Source organism: Osmerus eperlanus, chromosome 21 (genome assembly GCF_963692335.1).
Source record: "Osmerus eperlanus chromosome 21, fOsmEpe2.1, whole genome shotgun sequence".
Taxonomy (NCBI): Eukaryota; Metazoa; Chordata; class Actinopteri; order Osmeriformes; family Osmeridae; genus Osmerus; species Osmerus eperlanus.
The window spans coordinates 12,075,847-12,096,786 of NC_085038.1; the positions used below are offsets into that span (position 1 = coordinate 12,075,847).

The 20,940-nt window shown below is 47.9% G+C and overlaps 1 protein-coding gene across 1 annotated transcript in view; it reads left to right on the top strand.

Annotated features, from left to right (window-relative positions):
• The window catches only part of LOC134007902 (tensin-1-like), a 51,037-nt gene that overhangs the window by 1,113 nt on the left and 28,984 nt on the right, over positions 1 to 20,940 (top strand). The window contains exons 2-13 of the mRNA XM_062447621.1: positions 2,914 to 2,951; positions 5,489 to 5,527; positions 10,642 to 10,680; positions 12,436 to 12,480; positions 14,712 to 14,761; positions 15,125 to 15,296; positions 15,507 to 15,557; positions 15,882 to 16,004; positions 17,482 to 17,546; positions 17,703 to 17,786; positions 19,544 to 19,656; positions 19,934 to 19,994. Coding sequence (XP_062303605.1) covers positions 2,914 to 2,951; positions 5,489 to 5,527; positions 10,642 to 10,680; positions 12,436 to 12,480; positions 14,712 to 14,761; positions 15,125 to 15,296; positions 15,507 to 15,557; positions 15,882 to 16,004; positions 17,482 to 17,546; positions 17,703 to 17,786; positions 19,544 to 19,656; positions 19,934 to 19,994 — 880 coding nt within the window. The remainder of the gene's footprint in view (positions 1 to 2,913; positions 2,952 to 5,488; positions 5,528 to 10,641; positions 10,681 to 12,435; positions 12,481 to 14,711; positions 14,762 to 15,124; positions 15,297 to 15,506; positions 15,558 to 15,881; positions 16,005 to 17,481; positions 17,547 to 17,702; positions 17,787 to 19,543; positions 19,657 to 19,933; positions 19,995 to 20,940) is intronic.

The window sequence follows — 20,940 nt, forward strand, 5'->3', positions numbered from 1 at the left end:
AGCGGGTTCTCTACCCAAAATTGCATTAAACTACAATTTATTTCTGTAAACAAGCCTCCACCCAGGAACTCTTAAACTTGAAGCAATGGCCCGATGGAGCTTGATGTTATTGCATTTCCAGTTTGGCACCCGTCTCATTCCGGTCATTTTATTCCATTAACTCCAGTCTAAATATCCCAAACTATGTTCCTATGTTCTCAAACCTGGCTCAAAATAATGGCCTTTTCATCAACAAATTGTTGGTGAAGACCAACTAGTTTCAAACTAATTCCAAAAAAGTGAAAACTAGAACACTTTCTTTTTTTTTGCTTACATCAAAGCAAGCCAGGAGAACAGCCAGCCACTCTGCTCAAGACCAGACAAGCCGGAAGTTCTACATGGCGCTGACCGTTGCTTTTGTGAGCCTCAATGCGCCACTGAGCACACATAAGCGACATATACGGGACCCCATCTTTAAACAGACATGGTGGTGGGTCTATTTAATAATAGGTCAATGGCTTAAACAATCTTCTTGCGTGCATTTTCATCACCTACATTTTTATGAATTCGTATTTGTTATTTCCACCCCTCAGGGATCACTACATAACTTTTGTAAAAAAATCCAGTGCTTTCTTAGTGGAATGTGTTCTGCACACACATGTTGTCACTGAATACCACTTGGATATTACAAAGGAGTGATGAAGTGCTAAATGAATGAGTGGTAAATGACCAGGGCATTTTACCTAGGCTACAGCTCTGGCAAATAGGACAATTAGGCTGAAATGGTGTTTTCCTACTTTTTAAGTTAATGCCCATAGAAGTCCATTCCCACAAAAGCAGACAAGATATCTCAAAACATTTCTTCAGATAAAACAATAGTAGGACAATCTTAAAACAACGTTGTTGTCTTTGCCCATGGGTGTGTTAGAGGAGGTTGTGGTGCCACGGGTCCGAGTCTTGCTAGTGCTGCTCTGCCGTGTCGGCTGGACTCGGAGGCCCTGTTGGTCACAGCATCAATTAATTAATAATTTTCTTTTGATTTGAAGTCTTATTAATTATTCAGGTCCTAGACGTAGTACTCATGGGAGATATAATTATAAAAATGATTTAAAAATAAATAAAAATAAAATAATGTCATCAAATCAAACATTGATGAACTTCCATCTCAGCCTGTGTTTATGTTAATCTTTGCATATTTACTCGTATCGTCGCTCCGCCCCTGGTCCTTCAAGCCCCTTTTATCTTCCTTCTCCTTCCTGTCCTACATGGTTTCCAGGAAGTGTTGCTATGGTCCAATCACAATTGAACATCCGACCCTAATGTAGGGTGGCCAGAGAGGAGGTCATCTGTGACACACACACACACACACTCATACACATAAACACACATACAGACATGTCTGCAAATAAACACGTGCACTGTATATAGGTTTGTTGCATGTGTATACGTGTGTTTATACATGTCTTATTCTAATACATACACACACACACACAAACTTACATACATACACACATACAAACCTACACACACACACGCACAGACATCGGATCAAAGCCAACGTTCTCTGGATGTGTGGCTGGTTCCTCTTCTATTATCCACAGTACTGCAATACAGCAGTTGTCTCACCAGGCAAACAGTGGCAGTAGCTCCCTCTATTGGTCGCTCAGAGTTACTTCCTCTCTGTGGATGACACACAAACTCTTTCATCTGCTTCAGCCCAGGACTCACCAAAACACATTTACACACTTTCACTTTCTCTCTCTTTTTCCTATCTCTCTCTTCTCTGTCGCTCTCTCTCTGTGTGTCCTGACTCTCACACACCCACACCCACACACACACACACCACACACACACACACACACACACACACACGCACACACCAGGGGACCACCTGGTCGGACGGTGAGACAGCAGGGTGTGGAGATCAAAGTTCACATCATAACATGGCCCATGTCATTACCTGCCCAAAGGTCACACACACGCACACACGCACGAGCACACACATGCACACACACATTAAAGAGACACCCACAGAGACTTTGGTTTGTGTCCTGTGTATCTACCAGATATCTAGAAGCTGTTTCACGAATTAGTTGATAAACCGTGCATGCCGCTACAGTTTTTGTTCATGAGCTAATTTTAAGGCTGCGGCTTGTTGTGGCCACACTGGGGCAGCAGTGAGTCGCAACCGTCCTTATCAATTTTTGCCTCTCTCTTTCTTCTCCCTCGCCCTTCCCTGCCCTCCTTTTTCCCACCACTCTTTCTCTATTTTTCTCTCTCTCGTTCTCTCTCTCTCTCTCTCTCTCTCTCTCCTCTCTCTCTCTCTCTCTCTCTCTCTCTCTCTCTCTCTCTCTCTCTCTCTGACTCTCTCTCTCTGACTCTCTCTCTCTGACTCTCTCTTTGACTCTCTCTCTCTCTCTCTCTGACTCTCTCTCTCTGACTCTCTCTCTCTCTCTCTCTCTCTCTCTCTCTCTCTCTCTCTCTCTCTCTCTCTCTCTCTCTCTCTCTCTCTCTCTCTCTCTCTCTCTGACTCTCTCTCTCCCTCTCTATCCCTCCCTCTCTCTCTCTGTTTTTCTCTGTCTCTCTGTGTCTTTCTTTCTCCGCCTCGGTTTCTCTCTCTCTCGTCGCACTCCCTCTCTCTATATCTTCCTAACATGGTCAGGAACCTTTTCACACCAATATGGTCGTCATCCCTACTGCGAAGGGGTGTGTGAATGTGTGTGTGCGTGCATGGTGCGTGCGTGTGCGTCTGTATGCGACAGGGGCTCTCCTGTCTACTCCAGCCTGTTCTGCTGGAGTAGCTTCAGACCATCTCTGTCCTCCCTTCACCCTGCTGTAGTCCCCCCCCCCCCAGGCCAGGGGACAGTGGACCCTAGTGGAGACTCATCATAGGATGAGTGATTAGACGCTAACCCTGCTCTCTCTCCTCTCCAGTGTGCACGCTGTCCATCCACAAGAAGTGTGAGCCCAAGGTAAGTTGTTGGCCTGGTGTCTCCCAGCATGCTGTGTGTCTGGGACCGAGAGCTGGAGATGGTGTGTGTGTGGGTGTGTTGGTGACTTGGAGCGTGAGTGATTGGTGTGTGTTGGGATGTGTTGGTGTTGTGTCGGAATGTGGTGGAGTGTTTGAGGTTTGAAATGCTGTAGGAAGCCGTTTAGGCACGTGCGCATACTCACACACACACGCACACACGCATAAACACACACGCAAATACCTTGAAAGTAGGGGAGGAAGGAGGATGGGAAGAGGAAGAGTGTTGGGAGGAAAGCGAGGAGGACGAGAGAGAGAAACAGCAGGGGAAAGGTGGAGGGAAAGAGCAAGGTTATTTTTGGTTTTCCGATTTGTGACTGCATTGCAGAGAGGTATAAACAAAATATTTCCCCTCCCCTCTTCTCTCGTCTCCTTTTCTCTCCTCTTCCAGTAACAATTTCCAATCCCCGGGCCAAAGCGAGGGCCGGTGGTGGGGAGCTTGGTAGAGTATATCAACAGTTACACTCACCGACTCTCTCTCCTCCCCCAGTGCCTTCCCCCTCGTGTTAGCTTAGTGGGCCCTAAACATTTACATGTCCTTAATCCAGGGAAATGATCCTTGATGTGAAGAAACAGAACGCCATTTAACATTGGCTCTCCCTACGTCTCAGACAGTAAACTGGGGAAGTGAAAGCAGAGTGTCCTGACACCGGGGTCTGGGTCTGCTCTCTGGTTGGGGTCTTGACCAGCTACAGTACATATGGCAGCACTGGGACCCAGACTCGGAGAGTGTGTATGCTCATCTTTGATCTTTTGTGTTACTGTAGGTGTGTGTGTGTACGTGTGTGAGAGGGATGACAGTAGCTGGTCTGGTCTAGGGCTCCGTGGTCTGTGAGAATGTTTCTCTCTTCCACTTCTCTCCTCCTCTTTTCTTTCTAAATTTGTCTATGTCTCTCTGTTGTCCTTTGTCTCTTTCTTACTTTCTCCCTTTCTCTTCAGTCCTTCAGTCCTTCAGTCTCTCTCTCTCTCTCTCTCTCTCTCTCTCTCTCTCTTCTCTCTCTCTCTCTCTCTCTCTCTCTCTCTCTCTCTCTCTCTGTAGAGAGAGGTAGTGTGTTTTATTGTATCGATCTACTGTACGGTCAGTGTGTTGTCATGGAGGAACAGAGGAATGCCATTGGTCGGAGGCTGTGGTGGCTGACTTGGCCAGGATGGATGGAGAAAGAGAGGGAGAGGGGGAGAGGGGGAGAGAGCAAGAAGCTTTTGACCATCATTCTGTCTCTGTTCCAGACCTCAGAACATGCCTGTTCCCTCACCCGAAATGCTTTCCCATTAAAGAACATAATCTGTCTGTGTGTGTGTGTGTGTGCGCATGTGTTTTTGTGTTTTCAACACTACTCCACCAGCTATCGTCAGGAAACATCTGACCTAGGATCTCCTCCCGCTCCAAGGACCAGGAAACAGCCTGTCAGTTCAGTTGTTGTCAACAACACTGCAGTGTTGACCAACCAGCTACTATGACAACATCACTGACCCATCCAAACTGGCCTGGTAGACCCCGACAGCCCCGACGGCCAACCTAGCAGCTTGTTTACATTCTGTGTGTGTGTAGTGTTAGGCTGCAGGGGTCAATTTCTGACCACCTAAATAATACTGCATACTTTAATGATTGCTGCTTTTCAAACAAGCTTCCTGTTTGGAGTCTTAGCGTAACTGTGTGTGGGTCCCTGCGTGTGGAGTGACCGTGCCAGCGTCCCCTGTGTTGTCAGGAGGATTCACACTTCTCTAATCACCAGTCAGCTTTGATCTGCTTGGATCTCCGGCTGACCACAGCCCCCCAAGAGGCCAGGTTTAAGACCTGGAGTTGGCTTCTGGCTTGACCAGCCTAGACTGAGACCAGCACTTGGTGAGAGGGATGGAGGGAGAGAGAGAGTGGCAGGGAGACAGGAAGGGAGAGAGAGGGAGGGAGACAGGGATACAGGGAAGGAGGGAGAGAGACAAGGAGGAAGGGAGGAATGTAAGGAGAGAGGGGTGGAGGTAGGTATGTAGGAAGAGAGGGAGGGATGGTGGTGAGCCAGAAGAGAGGGAGGGAGGCAGTCAGAGGGAGAGAGGGAGGGAGGCAGTCAGAGGGAGAGAGGGAGGGTGTTTTGGTGTCAGCCTGGTCTGTCTGTCTGGGAGTAGATGAGGGGAGGCTGGCCTTATATAGCCTGCTGTTACTCCCAGCTGCTTTCTGGAGGGCTGAAGCCAGACCAATTAAGTTAGGATCCTGGAGAAGTCAAGAGGTGCAAGAGCTACACATACACACACATATACAGAGTAATACACCCACAAACACAGAGCAATGCACACACACATAAGCACACTCATTCCCTCGTCGGTCTCACTGGCTCTCTGGCACGCGTTTGGGATTACTCCTGTTGTTTTGAACTGAGGGGGAAACGGACACACTGTGGGAGTCTCTCTCCCCCTCCCCCTTGTTCTCTCTCCCCTCCTGACTCTGGACAGAGTCTGCAGACAGACAGAACACAGAGGTAGAGAGAGAAGAGCGAGACAGAGAAGGAGAGAGAAGGTGAGAGAGAGCAGGTAAGAGAGACAGCATAACAATGTATGTAGGTGTGTTTGTGTTAATCTAGTGTATTGTCCGAGATGATGCTATCTGTCAGCAAGGATGAATGTGTGATGTGAGATGTCTTTTGATTAGCCGTGTCTCCCTCGCTCTGGCCTGGTCTTTCTCTCTCTGGTGTTTCTTCCTCTGGTCTGGTCTCCCTCCCACCAAGCTGGTCTCTCTGTGGCCTTGTCTCTCTGTGGCCTTGTTTTTCTCTGGTCTGGTCTCTCCCTCTCGCTTGGTCTTTCTCCCTCCAGGCTGGTCTCTCTCAATGACCCAGTAAAGGGATCTGTGTTTGTGTTGAAATAACCAACAGCAGAAGGAAGAGATGGCACCTACATGGAACCATCTCTTCCACAATGTGTGGACTTGTGTGAGGAGGGGGCGGTTCAGTGAGTCTGAGAATATCTTTGATGACATGTCACATTTCAAATTCAGGTGAAAATCCTGTCTCTTTCAAAGGATTGTATGTGTGTCTCTATCACTTGCTACAACCTACATTAACAAGACATGAGTGGTGTGTATGCATGTGGGTAGCCCTGGGAAAGAGTATCCCTGTAGGATTTCTCTGGGAGAGTTCATCTGAGTTTATGTGTGTGTGTGTGTGTGAGAGAGAGAGGGGGGGGGAGGGGGAGAGAGGGGAGAGGAGAGAGAGAGAGAGAGAGAGAGAGAGAGAGAGAGAGAGAGAGAGAGAGAGAGAGAGAGAGAGAGAGAGAGAGAGAGAGAGGAGCCTTTCATGTTTTGATCTCTGTGTGTGTGATTTAGAGTGAAAGCTAGAACAGGGGGACCCACTTTAGAGGTGTTCTGGACAGAAAGATGAAGACAGCAGAGAGAAACTGAATTTAAATTCTGGGCAGTCAGAACTACCAAATCCAAGCCAAGGCCCTAAACATTCACATCCAGTCACTGCCACAGACTATAGAGATAAAAGAGAACCAAAATATTTTATTACAAATGAAGCAACAGCAAGAAGGAGAGTCTTACAAAGAGACACAGAGAGATATACAGTATATTGTCTCTCTTCATCCCTTTTTCTCTCCTCTTCCTGCATCATCGACTGACCCTCTGAGTGGGAACTCAGACATGCAGCCTCCAGCAGTCACCCCTGAACTCTGAACCCGTCCTGGATGTTAACTAAATAGAAGAGGTCAAAGGTTGCAGACTAGTATATCATCTTTCCTCTCAGAGAGTTACACCTCTCTTTGCTCCCCTCCTCTCTCCTCTCCTCTCTCAGTAAGGAGAGGCAGTGAGATGGCTGTATTTCAAGGTTAGGTGGTAAGGGAGCAGAGATGAGTGAATAGGTGATTACCTCACCCAAGGTCTCACCATGGTGTCTGCCATCGTAGACAGAGTTTTATGGCGTGGAAAAGTCTGCCGCCACGCTGTGTGTGTCTGTGTGTTGGATACTGGTGATGGACATTAAGTGACCTGGATACAGTTGACTGGAAGTGTGTTGTTCAGCTGCAGATACTGTCTTTTGATCTACAAACACATATCTCACACACAGACAAACAAACAGTGGTAAGTAATCTACCCTATCCTCCAGATCTCTTTCTCTCTCTCCCCTCTCTCCCTCTCTCCCCCTCTCTCTCTCTCTCTCTCTCTCTCTCTCTCTCTCTCTGTCTCTCCTTTTCCTTTTCTCTCTCCCTTTTTATTCTACCTCAATCCATCCCTCTCCCTCCCCCTCGCTCTCTCCGAGTGCGTGGTGTAATTCTGCCATTGAGCGTACATTACCCTGGCAGGACTACAGTGCCACTCGACACAACACACAGTGTTGCCATCTCCAGCGCCAGGGCAGGAAGGAATGTGCACTCTCTATTACAATACAACCGGATTTATGATCACCTCGAATCAAACAGAGACCAGGTCCATCTATAAATCCCCCCAGAGAGCCGTTTGAGCTACGGTCCTTATTTAGCCTCTCTGTGTGAGACTGAAGTATTTACTTGCCCAGGCAGCCTGCCATTGGGTTGGTGGTGGTTGTAGAATTTGTGTGCATGAGTTTATGTGTGTGTGTGTGTGTGTGTTGCGTGGTAGCTCTTGTGTGTGCAGGAAAGGGATCCAAGAATGTGAAGAGCTGTTCCTTGGAGATGCACCCTAAACATCAAAAAGTGCCCCGATCTGTTGAGCCCCTCTAGCCCCAGATGAGGCCCTCTGGCTGGGGTGGGAGTGTGAACAGGCCTGGGTGGCTGGCTAGAGGTCTGGATCTGCCTCACTGCCCTTTAAGAACCCCCTTGTGATGTGTGGAGAAGATTAAAAGCCCTGCTTAGCCCCCCCCCCCCCCCCCTCTCTATTTTTCCCTTTCTCTGTTTCTGCCAACCGTCGAGTAAACGTAGCCAGCACAGCTAAATTACTGGTGAGACAAGAGGCTTGAAAAAGGAGGAGTGGAAGAGAGAGGAGAGGAGTAGAGAGGGAGAAGAAGAGGAGAGGGGTAGACAGGGAGGAGAAGAGAGAGGAGAGGGGTACAGAAGAAAGGGGAAGGAGAAGAGGAGAGGGGTGTAGAGGGAGGAGAAGAGAGGAGAGGGGTGGAGGAGAAAGGGGAAGGAGAAGAGGAGAGGGGTGGAGAGGGATGAAAGGAGAGGTGGCTGGGTTAAACACATGAACTAACTTGCACATGCGGCAGGGACAGCCCAGAGGCTACGCACATGAATACACTAACACATACACACACACAAACACACACACACATGCACACACGCAAAATAGCTTGTCCCCTGGATCCCGTGAAGTCCAACAGGGAGTATTTTTTGTCCCGCTTTTGTTGCTATAGTAACCTGATAAACCTACAGAAGTCCCAGGTAGCTGTTAAGGGGGTTGTTATTGGGGGATGTGAGCACACACACACATACATGCATTCAGCATGCCTGGAAAATATGGGCCATGTTTATCTAGAGAGACTCGAGGTATCACATATTTAATCTAAATTGGTGTGTGTTAACATTTATTCTATAGTAATCTGTCTGCCTGCCTGCCTGCCTGCCTGCCTGCCTGCCTGCCTGCCTGACTGCTTGCCTGCCTGCCTGCCTGCCTGCCTGCCTGCCTGCCTGCCTGCCTGTCTTCTGTTGCTGTTCTACACTGATACTGTCAACACAAGGAAACTGTACACACACACGCAAAACACGCAACCACACACACATGCAATCACAGCTTGTCACTTGACTCTTGAGGCAAAAAAACATCCTGTTGATAGTTGTGGTGTTCTTTCTAGGAACAGCCAGTAAGAACCAACCAGTCAGCCCTACAGTAGCTAACTCTGGACTGAACTCTCTTGACTTCAGATCAAGAGGTTGCACGTTCAAATCCCCTTCTGTACAGTACTTTCAATAAAACCGTCTACTAAGTGAATACATTATTATTATGCCATTATCATCAGTCACTTCAGGGCTACAGTACCAAGAGCATGCTTGTCCGATGACTGAGTGCTGCTTGGTAATCTGAGGACGGACCTACTGATTGGTTGAGAGACTAAAGTTTGATATGAGGATGTAATTTCCTGTCTGTCGCTTAGGACATCCTGTCAGTGAAGCGGTTTTAACCCTGTCTTTGGTTTGTCCAGGGAGAGAGAAGGGCCTATACCAAATCTATGTACCATGTTCTGCACTTCACCTTGTTCTAAAACGAATGACTGCTTTCAATACAAAAACTAAAAGTGATGTTTAGTACAATAAAATAATCGACACAGGGGAACAAGAAAACCACGAATGGCAAAAGTGATAAATAATGTACTAAAAATGCAAAATAAACATGCCTACCCCAAATAATGCCTCGCTAATAAAAGTGTGTATACCCCTGGGCAGTTTAAATGTCCCCTTCTCCCTGAGCAAGGAGCCAAACTGAACAAACTGAACTCTAACGCATGTAGTCACAATCAGAAATAATACGACATTAATCGAGACAAACGTGAGCTCAAAACACAACTAACACCGAATGGCAGACAGCAACGAAACACAGGTGGGGTTTACATGGAAGCCAGGCAAACAGCTGATTGGTCGGGAGCAGTCGCATGGAGTTGAAAATAGAAGTTGACGAGACAATCACGGACAGGCACCTGAATGTATGAATGTTAGTGAGGGGAGACACAGAAGGGAAGACAACACACAACAATACGGACCAACAGAAATACTGTATAACGTGGCCGCAACAGAGGCTAGCTGGAAAGTCAAACAGGAAGCAGGATTGTTTAGTGTTAATTATGTTGTTGTGTTTTTAGTCTATCTTGTGTTTACACTTACACATGGTTGGCTTAAACATCCCTCCCTCCTTCTCTGGACCTCCTCCTTGTCCTCCTGTTCTTACTTCTGTTTCTCCTCCTCCTCGCCCTCCTTCTCCTCCTCCTCACCCTTCTCTTCCTCCTCCTCGCCCTCCTTCTCCTCCTCCTCACCCTTCTTTTCCTCCTCCTTGCCCTCCTTCTCCTCCTCCTCCTTGCCCTCCTTCTCCTCCTCATTCTTCTCTCTGTGATGGAGGGATGCGTTGTATTTTTTGCTGCAGTAACTCTTTACCCCTCTCTCTCTATGCCTCTCCCTCCCTCCCTCTCTCTCTCGCTCCCTCTCTTTACCTCTCTCTCTCCCTCCCTCTCTTTACCTCTCTCTCTCTCTCCCTCTCTCTCTCCTTCTCTTTACCTCTCTCTACCTCTCTCTACCTCTCTCTACCTCTCTCTACGTCTCTCTCCCTTTCTCCCTCTCTCTGTCCCTTTCTGTCTACATCACTCTTTTTCTCAATTTTCCCCCTGTTTTTTGTACTCTTTCTGTTTCTTATTCTCACTCTTTCTCTCGCTTGCTCTCTCTCTCCCTCTTTCTCTCTCTTTAAACTATTTTTCTAATTCTTTGTCTAGCACTCTCTCTCTCTCTGTAATCCTGTTATTTCACATTAAACCTTCATTAGCAGCCAGAGGCAGTGAGAGCTAAACCAATCAGTATCAGCCTCAGTCCTTCTCACTGACATTCCTAATAATCTCCCCTTGACTGCTGTTTGCGGATGCGCGTACAGTATGTGTCTGTGTGTGTGCGCGTGTCAACGTGTGTGTGCGTGTAAAGTGTGTGTGTTGCTGAGTTTCATGTCCAGACCTAACCCTCTCCTTTCTCTGTCTCCGCAGGCCTCCCCAATATGCCCTGTACCCACCAGCCATGAGCTGGTAAGTACACACCCCTTCTAGCACAGGACCAAGACACTCTGTGTGTGTGTGTGTGTCTTGTTGTGTGTCTTTCCTTGTGTGTGTGTTTGTTTGTGTATGTTATGCCTTTCTGCTTGAGCTGTGCGAGTCACAGAATGCGTCACAGTATGGAAACTGCAGTTAAACGGCAGATATAACTGCGGGCTTCTTACTAATACTGTTAGAAGATGAACTAGATAGCTCTAAGACCAAAATAAAACTGCGTCCCTGCTCACCAGCTGTGAGTGCGCATTAGTTAGGGTGCGTATGTGTGTGTATGCGTGTGTGTTGTGTGTGCATGCATGTGTATGTTTGTGTGTATATGTGTATGTTTGTGTGTATATGTGTATGTGTGTGTGTATGGGTATGTGTGTGTATGTGCATACGCGTGTATGTTTGTGCATGCGTGTGTGTATTTGTGTGTGTCTGTAGTCCACTCTGACTTTGAGACACAGGCGTGTGTATGCATATGGATGATGAGGGAAGACCACAGTGGTTGTGAGCAGTTATAGCCGTCTCAACCCAAACAGCCACGTTCGGCGCTGGTCCTCTGCCCTCAACGTTTATCTCCGTCTGATGCCGTGTCGGAATGGCAAACGCACCAGGGTGAAAACGACCACCAAGCGAAAGGTTTCATGGGAATGTTTTCCTCAAACGCTATCTCAGGATCCCAAGTTGTGCAACATGCTTAATACACACATTCCACGATGAACTTGTGACCTTGTGTGTGTTCAGACTCCGGGGTCACAACCCCTCACTGTGTCTCTCTCTCATGTCATTCTGGAATTGTGGAGGAAACACGCATAGAGGTCATGGGTTCAATTCCCACCTATCTTCAACATAGCTGATAGATGACTGCTTTCCTTCCTTCCCTCCTTCCCTCCCTCACTCCCAACCACCCACCCTCCTTCCTCCCTTCCTCCCTCCTTCTAAGGCTTTCCTCCCCCTCTCCTCCCACTACGCTACAGAAGGATACATAGTTGAAAGAGAAAAGATCAAAAACAAACTGCAGTGTAATTCCCTCGTTGTCCATAAGTGGGTGCTTGTGTCCAGAGCACCTCCATCTTGACCAGAGAATATCCCAAAGACTGTTACAAGCCCTAAGAGTGACCCAGGAGCTGAGTGTTTATCCTGGATTCGATTCCATAACCAAAACAACCTGACCTATGCTCCAAACACCGGTGCTGGTTGCGTGTGGACCATGTCCTTTTTAGGAGGCTGACTGACGGAGAGCCTGGCCCAAGAAACAGCTCCTCATCCTGGACGCTGGCAGGAGCCGAGGCCCTGGGCTGCTCCTTTGGCACTGAGATTTTTTCCTAAACATGGGATTCATCGTTGAGCTATTTGAATGTGTGTGTTTGTGAGTGTGTTTCAAATTACATTTAGTCATTTAGCAGACGCTCTTATCCAGAGCGACTTACAGTAAGTACAGGGACAGTCTCCCCAAGGCAAGTAGGGGGGAGTGTCTTGCCGAAGGACATGTCATTTGGCACGGCCGGGAATCGAACAACAACAACCTTCTGATTAATAGCCCGACTCCCTCACCGCTCAGCCACCTGACCCCTAAATTGCCTGTGGATGCGTGCCCTTTTATGTGTGGTGTGCTCTGTTTCTCTGCGTTATCTCTACCTTTTTCAATTTGTTCTCCTTTTTCTCCCTCCATCTCTCTTCCTCCCTCTCTCTCTCTCTCTCTCTCTCTCTCTCTCTCTCTCTCTCTCTCTCTGTTCTCTCTCTCAGCCTCCCAATACTCCTCAGCTCTCTCTGAAGCATGTAGAAACACCGGTAAGTGGTCCATGCTCTTCATCACGTGTTTCCACTCTCTCCTCCTCGTCATGCTCTTTCTCACTCACACACACGCACACACACAGATGCTGAGTCATACTGTGTCGATACTAGTGTGTGTCTCCAGTGGACATGAGACTGGACATGAGCGTTCAAATAAAGTACTGAATTGATTTTGAATTGAGAGAGATACTGTGTGCGTGTTGTGTGTGTGAAAGAGAGAGAGAGAGAGAGAGAGAGAGAGAGAGAGAGAGAGAGGGAGAGAGAGAGAGAGAGAGAGAGAGAGAGAGAGAGAGAGAGAGAGAGAGAGATTTGAAGCATACTTGGAGTTGGAGGAGAAACTCCAATACTGGAAGTCGAAGGAGAAAACAGAACATGGAAATGAGAAGGTGAACAACGGCTGGAGGGAAACTTCGGCACACACGTAGGAGGAAGAGAAAGAGTACACTAGAGGAGATGCTAGAGAGGAATGTGTGTGTGTGTTACTGATCAGGATATGTCAGACCTGCTATGTATAAACCCAGTTCTGTGCTGCGCGTTTATTTGGTTAGCTTCTACAAAACGAGCAGGATCTGGTAGTGTGTGCATGCATGTGTGTGCGTTTTTCCACTTTGTATTTATAATTGAATCAGTATAGCCTGTTAGTGATTTTCAACAAAAGTGTACCCTGGAATACATTCAGGGTGAGGAGAGGAGGGGAGAAGAGAAGAGAAGAGAAGAGAAGAGAAGAGGAGAGAAGAGGAGAGGAGAGGGGAGGGGAGAAGAGGAGAGGGAAGAAAGGAAAGAAGAGAGGAGGCAGAACAACAGAGTTAAGGGGAAGGGACAGGAAAAGAAGGGAGAGGATCCATCCAGCATGGCAAAGAGGGAGAGATGTGAGAGCGAGAAAAGAGCACAAAACAAAACAAAAGAAGCACAGAGTGAAGGAAAATAGCTGAGAGAAAGAGAGAAGAGAAGAAAGGGACATGTGGTCCATTCTCCTCTATGGACTACATTCCCCAGACTCATCCTGGTCTGCGAGGTCTACTGCTCGTTAAGGACTGAGCTGGGATTGGGCGCATTTGACCCACATTCAGGAAGGCAGGTGTTTCATAACAGGGGGATAGGGCTGGTTACCCAGCCATGCCCCTGGGCGGGTTCATCCATTGGCCTTTTGCCTCGCTGCATTTTTCCTGGAGGCGGAGCATACGACACATGTGGAAGGTAGGCCATGCCCAACCAGGAAATCCAGTGGCTTGAGTGACATACTGCAGAAACTGATTTTCAAAAGTATCTGTGCTGCTTTACATGTCGTCATTTAGCAGACGCTTCCAGAGCGACTTACAGTAAGTACAGGGACATTCCTCTGAGGCAAATAGCGTGAAGTGCCTTGCCCAAGGACACAACGTCATTCACGGCCGGGAATCGAACCGGCAACCTTCTGATTAATAGCCTGATTCCCTAACCGCTCAGCCATCTGATCCCCTCTCTGGTTTGACCACAGAGTTGTTCTCTGGGATGTGGGTAGGGTTTGGCTGGGTCTAGGTACGTTTGCATGCTCACAGCTGGTTCAGATGAGGAGGCAGAAGACAAGATACGCAAACAAACACATGCACACACATTGCCCTGCGTTCAGTTATAACATTTACATTTAGTCATTTAGCAGACGCTCTTATCCAGAGCGACTTACAGTAAGTACAGGGACATTTCCCCGAGGCAAGTAGGGTGAAGTGCCTTGACAACATATGTTACATACTGTATTGTGTCCCCTCCGTCTCTCCCCCCACAGCCTGCTAGAGTAACACACACTAGATCTGCTACAGCATCTGCTCCGCTTGTTCAGAACATTGTGTGGGTGTGTCTTTCACTTCCAACTGTATTGGTCCTGGTCCTGGTCCGGATCCTGGGTATAGTCTAGTGTCAAGTCTGAGTGTTAGAAGGTTAGAACAGCTCTTCAGTCTGCTATCTACAATAGCAGCTCTAGCAGACAGTTTAAATACAGACAAACTAGAACCATCTCTGAACACACACATCTACAGGTCTCCTCTCTGCTCTGCTCTGCTCTGCTCTGCTCTACTCTGCTCTGCTCTCCTCTGCTCTCCTCTGCTCTGCTCTGCTCTCCTCTGTTCTGCTCTCCTTTCCTCATTGATCCAGTGACAGTATGTATCTCTCCCAGAACATGGTTGCCACGGCATCGTTCTGGTGTTCCAGTGTTGTTGTGATTGACATGTTGGTCGTTGTTCTGTGTGTTCCAGGGCTCGACCCGGTCCTGTAAGAGTGTGGAGACCAGAAGAAGACCTTCACGGTAAGACTCGAACCCCAACTCTCCCAGCCCTAACGCATGGACGCACCCTCAGAGACGGAGGTTCGAATCCCGGTGTTTGTCACCTTGGCTTCAACTGTGACTTTCGATGAGGGTTAGGACTCCTATAGTCTGTGAGATGTCTCTGCTCCAAACGAATGTTCCATAGGCATTGCACAACCCAGGGGGGGGGGGCGCTGATCAGGAGGATTGCGCAACAGCAGCTTGGATAAATCTGTTGTCTTTAAGGAGAGCTGGAGGACTGTCAACTTCATTTCTGAGGGACTGCCTGAATGAGTTCCATGACACGTGCGTGTCTATGTGTGTGTGCGTGTGTGTGCGTGTGTGCGTGTGCGCTCCGTCCAGCAGAGTGAGCGTGCCGCAAGCCATGGAGGAGAGCTCTGAGGTGGACCTGGTGTACATCACAGAGAGGATCATCTCCCTGTGCTTCTCCAGTGCTGTGGAGGAGAACATCTACACCTCCAGCCTGACAGAGGTGGCCTCCATGCTGCGCTCCAAACATGGGGAACACTACCTGGTGAGCGAGTGTGTGTGTGTGTGTGTGTGTGTGGATGGGGGTAGGCTTGTTTGCGTACGTGTGTGTGGATTTGTGTGTGCGTGTGGGTGGATAGGGGTTGGCATGTTTGTGTATGTGTGTGTGTGCAAGTATGTATAGCTCTCTGTTTCCTTTCTCATGCTCTGTCAACAGAGAAATCTCCTTCTGATGTTGTGTTGTTTGTGGTTTTAGCTTCTCAACCTGAGTGAAAGGAGAAATGATATCATCAAGCTCAATCACAAGGTAAGACACACACCCACACACGTGTGTGCACACACACACGCAAACCACAAACTCACGCACGCCTACACAGAAAACACACACGGACACCCGCCCAATCTGACATAAATGTGGTGCGTGTGTGCGCATGGTTGCGTGTGTGGTTGCATGTGTGGTTGTGTGTCTGTCTGCGTGTGTGCGTGTGCGGTTGTGTGTGGTTGTGTGTCTGTCTGCGTGTGTGCGTGTGCGGTTGTGTGTGGTTGTGTGTCTGTCTGCGTGTGTGCGTGTGTGGTTGTGTGTCTGTCTGCGTGTGTGCGTGTGCGGTTGTGTGGGCCTCCCATCCTCCAGGTGCTGGATTTCGGCTGGCCAGACCACCATGCCCCAGCGCTGGACAGGATCTGCAGCATGTGCAAGGCCATGGACACCTGGTTGAACACAGACCCATGCAACGTGGTGGTGCTGCACAACAAGGTGAGGGGAAGGACACCTAGGGCCCCATCTCAACACTGTTACACAGTGGAAGGGTGGATTTAGGGGGATGCATCTCAATCCTCTTAGCCAGATTGCTTCACTGTGTCCATGTGATGAGAGAGAGGGTGGAGACGCATCTCAATAGTTTGGTCAGCGTCCTTCCTCACGATTATTCCTGGGAGGAAGAATCCCACAGGCCTCATCTCATTCCCCTGCTTATCTCGGTCTCTCTTCTAGACTGATCCAACGAAATCAATGTGCTGTGTCAGGCAATGGGGGGCGCTGTTCTGTCACCTCCCACGAGTAGCCCCCTCTGTGTTCCTCAGCTAGTAGGCCCCACACCCGCTTGACGGCTGAAGTTTAGAAAAAATGGTCACACATACAAACGCGTTTGTCTCCATGGCGCAGTTGTCGTCAAAGTGGCCCTCACAGGCCCATTTCGTGTGGGACAGTTTTATGTCTCCATTAATTAAAGTTTATCACGGAGGCACCAAAAGTTATTCAGTCGGTGTCTGGCAACAGTCATCCACGCAGAGCCTAAGTGGTCCTTGTTACCAGAATAGCCCGATTTATTATCATCCATAGTCGATGAATCTCGTAGAGAGAAACTCTGTCGGTATCAATCGGTCAGTGTGTGGAGGGGTTACTTGATAGCACCGTGGGGAGAAGTTTGATTCAGGGTCGGATGAAATGCATACACAGAGCTGTAGCAAACAGCTCGTTGCCATGGTTACGGATCCTTGTTGTGAAACGCAAGCTTGTTTGGTGGGAGGGGAAAACTGAGGCTTCATTTAAACGAGAGAGAGAAAAAAAAAAGATTTAGAGTTAGATGTGATTTTCCCAGCATTGCCCAGGAATGTTCTGCTTGCTGAATGAGCTGAAAGGTCAGGTCCTTTGTCTCTACATCACTATTTTTAGGTGTTACTTTTTTAGGGACAAAGAATGGCAGTATGGTTAATGGCAGTTTGATTCTATTCCTGCCTGATGCAGAAAAAAATGACCTGATCATTCAAATCTAATTCACAAGAAGATACACAACCTTCTGATGTATACGTAGGTGTAAACCATGCTGGGATTTCAATCTGATCACTAAGATACTGTTGTACCTATTTATCTTTCTCTCTATCTCTTTACATCTCTCTGTCTCTTTACCTCCATCTTGCCCCATCCCTCATTCTGTCTCTCTCTCTGTCTCTTTTTCGTCCCCCTCTCTCACTGTGTATGTGTCTCTCCCTCGCTCTCTCCCTCTCCCTCTCTCTCCCTTTGTGTGTGTATGAGGGGAGTCAGGTGGCTGAGCGGTTAGGGAATTGGGCTAGTAATCCAAAGGTTGCTGGTTCGATTCCCGGCTGTGCCACATGACGTTGTGTCCTCGGGGGGAATGTCCCTGTACTTACTGTAAGTCGCCCTGGATAAGAGCGTCTGTTAAATGACTAAATGTAAATGTATGTGTGCCTCTCTCTCTCTTTTCTGTCTGCAGGGTAACAGAGGGAGAACGGGGGTGGTGGTAGCAGCCTATATGCACTACAGCAACATATCTGCCAGGTACCCATGTTCCGCTGGAAGATACACACACAGGTCACACACTTCTGACCTGACCTGAGCAGGATACACAGTCCTGGCATACAGTGCTCGTGTGTCTGCCCGCTGTGTTGGGGGTTGTTGTGGTAATGGTGAGCAACTCCTCCTCCGTCTCTGCAGGGCTGGCCAGGCCCTGGACCGCTTCGCCATGCGTCGCTTCTATGAGGTCAAAGCACTTCCTGTCGGTCAGCCATCCCAGAGAAGGTCAGTCACTAGCCCACTTCCTGTCTAGGAACTACTTCCTGTTGTGGTCTGAATGAGTTTGACCCCTGGGGGGGAGACGAAAAAGACTCTCAGGCCGCATTTAAATATGGCTTTGGCTACGTTCCAATATGATAACCCCTAACCTTGACCTCTACATACTCCTTTTGAGGAACAAGAGTGGATAAGGAGGTGGGTTAACATGTCTCTCTGTTCAGATCTAGTCAGGGATGAAAGGGTTCTTCTGTTTGCCATGTATGAGCCTCCTCAGTATGGACAGATCTCTACAGAACTAGTCTGGCTCTAGTAGTAGTCTCTCTCTCTCTTTTCTCTCTCTTTACAGAAGTAGTCTGTACAAAACTAGTTTCTCTCTATAGAAGTAATCTCTCTACAAAGCTCTTCTCTCACTCTTTTTCTACAAAGATGCTCTCTCTCTCTACAAAGCTGCTCTCTCTCTCCCTCTCCCTCTACAAAGCTGCTCTCTCTCTCTCTCTCTACAAAGCTGTTCTCTCTCTGTAGAGCTGCTCTCTCTTTAGGGTTTCCTTCCCCAGATATAATTATCCTACTAGCCCTGCAGTCTGCGCTTATTATTTACATTACATTTACATTTAGTCATTTTAGCAGATGCTCTTATCCAGAGCGACTTACAGTAAGTACAGTAAGTGAAGTGCCTTGCCCAAGGACACAACATCAGTTGGCATGACCGGGAATCGAACTGGCAACCTTCGGATTACTAGTCCGACTCCCTCACCGCTCAGCCACCTGACTCCCTATTATGGGCTGGGCTAGCATGGGGGGGGGGGGGGTGGGGGGGGGGGGGGGAGATGGGAAGTGAAAGAGAAATACTGCCATAGCAACACAGAATGCATAGGAACCCACGGAACACACCTCTGCTGATATAGGATACATGGTATATAATAAGCCTCAGATTCACTGCCAAGGCTCTGGCCGGTTGGGAGATTAATAACGTTCTCGTGAGATGTGAGATTCCAACCCAGATCAGAACGTTCTAAATCCCTGTGATCAATCACAGGACAGAGGGCAGACTTCCAGAACGTGTCCCATAGCATGACCCCAAACACACTGTACACACACACACACACACACACGCACAGTACACAAACACTCAAGGGTACACATACTCATAGCCACTTACACAGGCCAGCTGTGTTTTTCATAGCTTCCTGCTCCAGTCCTAATTGAGTCTGTTGTGCTGAGCCATCTGGCCAATGACACGACACTTCAGCTGTGTCTCCACAGGAGCAGCACTGGAGTTCCCTGTGTACCATTACCATCCTCATCATCATCCTTACCACACACACATGCTCGGACACACACACACACAGCCCCGCAGAGCTGCGGGGCTGTGTATACAGTACACGTACTGGACAAACACAAATACACACACGCCAAATTTCAAGCAATAATATTGACATGAATGCTTCATTGGCATGAATGTTCAGGGGGGTATTCCAGAAAGCAGTTACGCAACATAACCGGGTAAGTTAACCCACCAGCTGATTCACAATGTTGCAGCAACCTACTGGCAATGTTGTTACAACGTTGGTTGTCAGCTGGGGAATTAACTTACCCGGGTATGTCACATAACCTGCTTTCTGGAATACCGCCCAGGTTAAACAATGTTGCCAAAGCAGTCAACAGTGAAGGTACAACATTTGTAATGATAAACATCCTAGAACTGAACTCTCTCTCTCTCATCTCGCCCTCTGTCTCTTGTCCCTCATCCCTCTCTCCTGCAGGTATGTGCGTTACTTCAGTGGCCTGCTGTCTGGTCAGATCAAGATCAACAACAAGCCCCTATTCCTGCATCACGTCATCATGCACGGCATCCCCAACTTTGAGTCCAAGGGAGGTCAGTAGCACACAGCCACACACGCACGCACGCACACACGCACAATGTTGAAGACCATGTTAGTTCTTTACTAGATAACTATTGCAAGTTTTGATAACAATTGCAATTGCAGCTATTGCGATTTGTATTATTTGTTTTACGTTCTCTCTCTCTCTCTCTCTCTCTCTCTCTCTCTCTCTCTCTCTCTCTCTCTCCCTCTCTCTCTCTCTTTCTCTGTGTGTTTCTTTCCCTCTATCTATAACTATCTCTTTCTACTTTTCCTTTTCCCTTTCTTTAGGCTGTCGTCCCTTTCTGAAGATCTACCAGGCCATGCAGCCAGTGTACACTTCAGGAATATAGTATGTTTGTGTGTGTGTGTGTGTGTTTGTGCTGACTGACTGCTCTGTACACATGCATAGTTACAGTTTTTCACAATTGTTAACACACGTTTCTCAAAACAATAACGGCTTTCTCAAAACTGCATCCACAAAACTGAAAACCTGACACACAAAATGCTAAACCTGACACTTCCTTTGCAAGATGACTCTTTGCCATCAAATCTCTTACCTGTTCACAAAATGGAACTTGTGTTCTCATTTGGTACTCACAACCATATTTTCAAATGACACACACATACTATTGATAACAGTACACACAATAAGCATTTGCTGCACACTACCAAGCATTCACAGCACACTGTAGTGCAAAATTGAAAACACAATTATAGAAATGGAACACACCATATGGATGACAATGACTCTGGAGAATGAGCCATTTCTCCTTTTGTCAAATTTATCAGTGTAGACCTACTTTTTTCATAGTCAAACATAAAACTGCAAATATGCAGCACATATGCAGCAAAAAAAGTTTTATTTCTGAACAGCACAGTATTTTCAACGGGCCTGCTCAACCAATTGCAGCACACAAAGTGATGTTCCCATCACGCTGGCCGGGGACCTCAACAATGGTGCGCTGGCCAATGACATTTCTGCCCCGGTGCCTCATCTTCACCAGGTTGAATCCAACCTCATCAATGAATATGTATTCACATTAGCTCATTAGCTGTGTCATGCTCCTGGATCCGCTGAAACAGACAGCATGATAATGCAAGTTATAGAATGGACACAGATAGGTCAACACAGTGGGCTACAGTGAGACACTGTAGAAAAGGAACAATATTGCATTACAGGTACAATACATGCATGTGTCAGTGCTGAATGTATGGGACTTACAAGCACAAACTGTCGCCGTAACTCCTTGATGTGGTCTGTGTTCCAGTCGAATGGGACCCTGTACGCCTGTGTC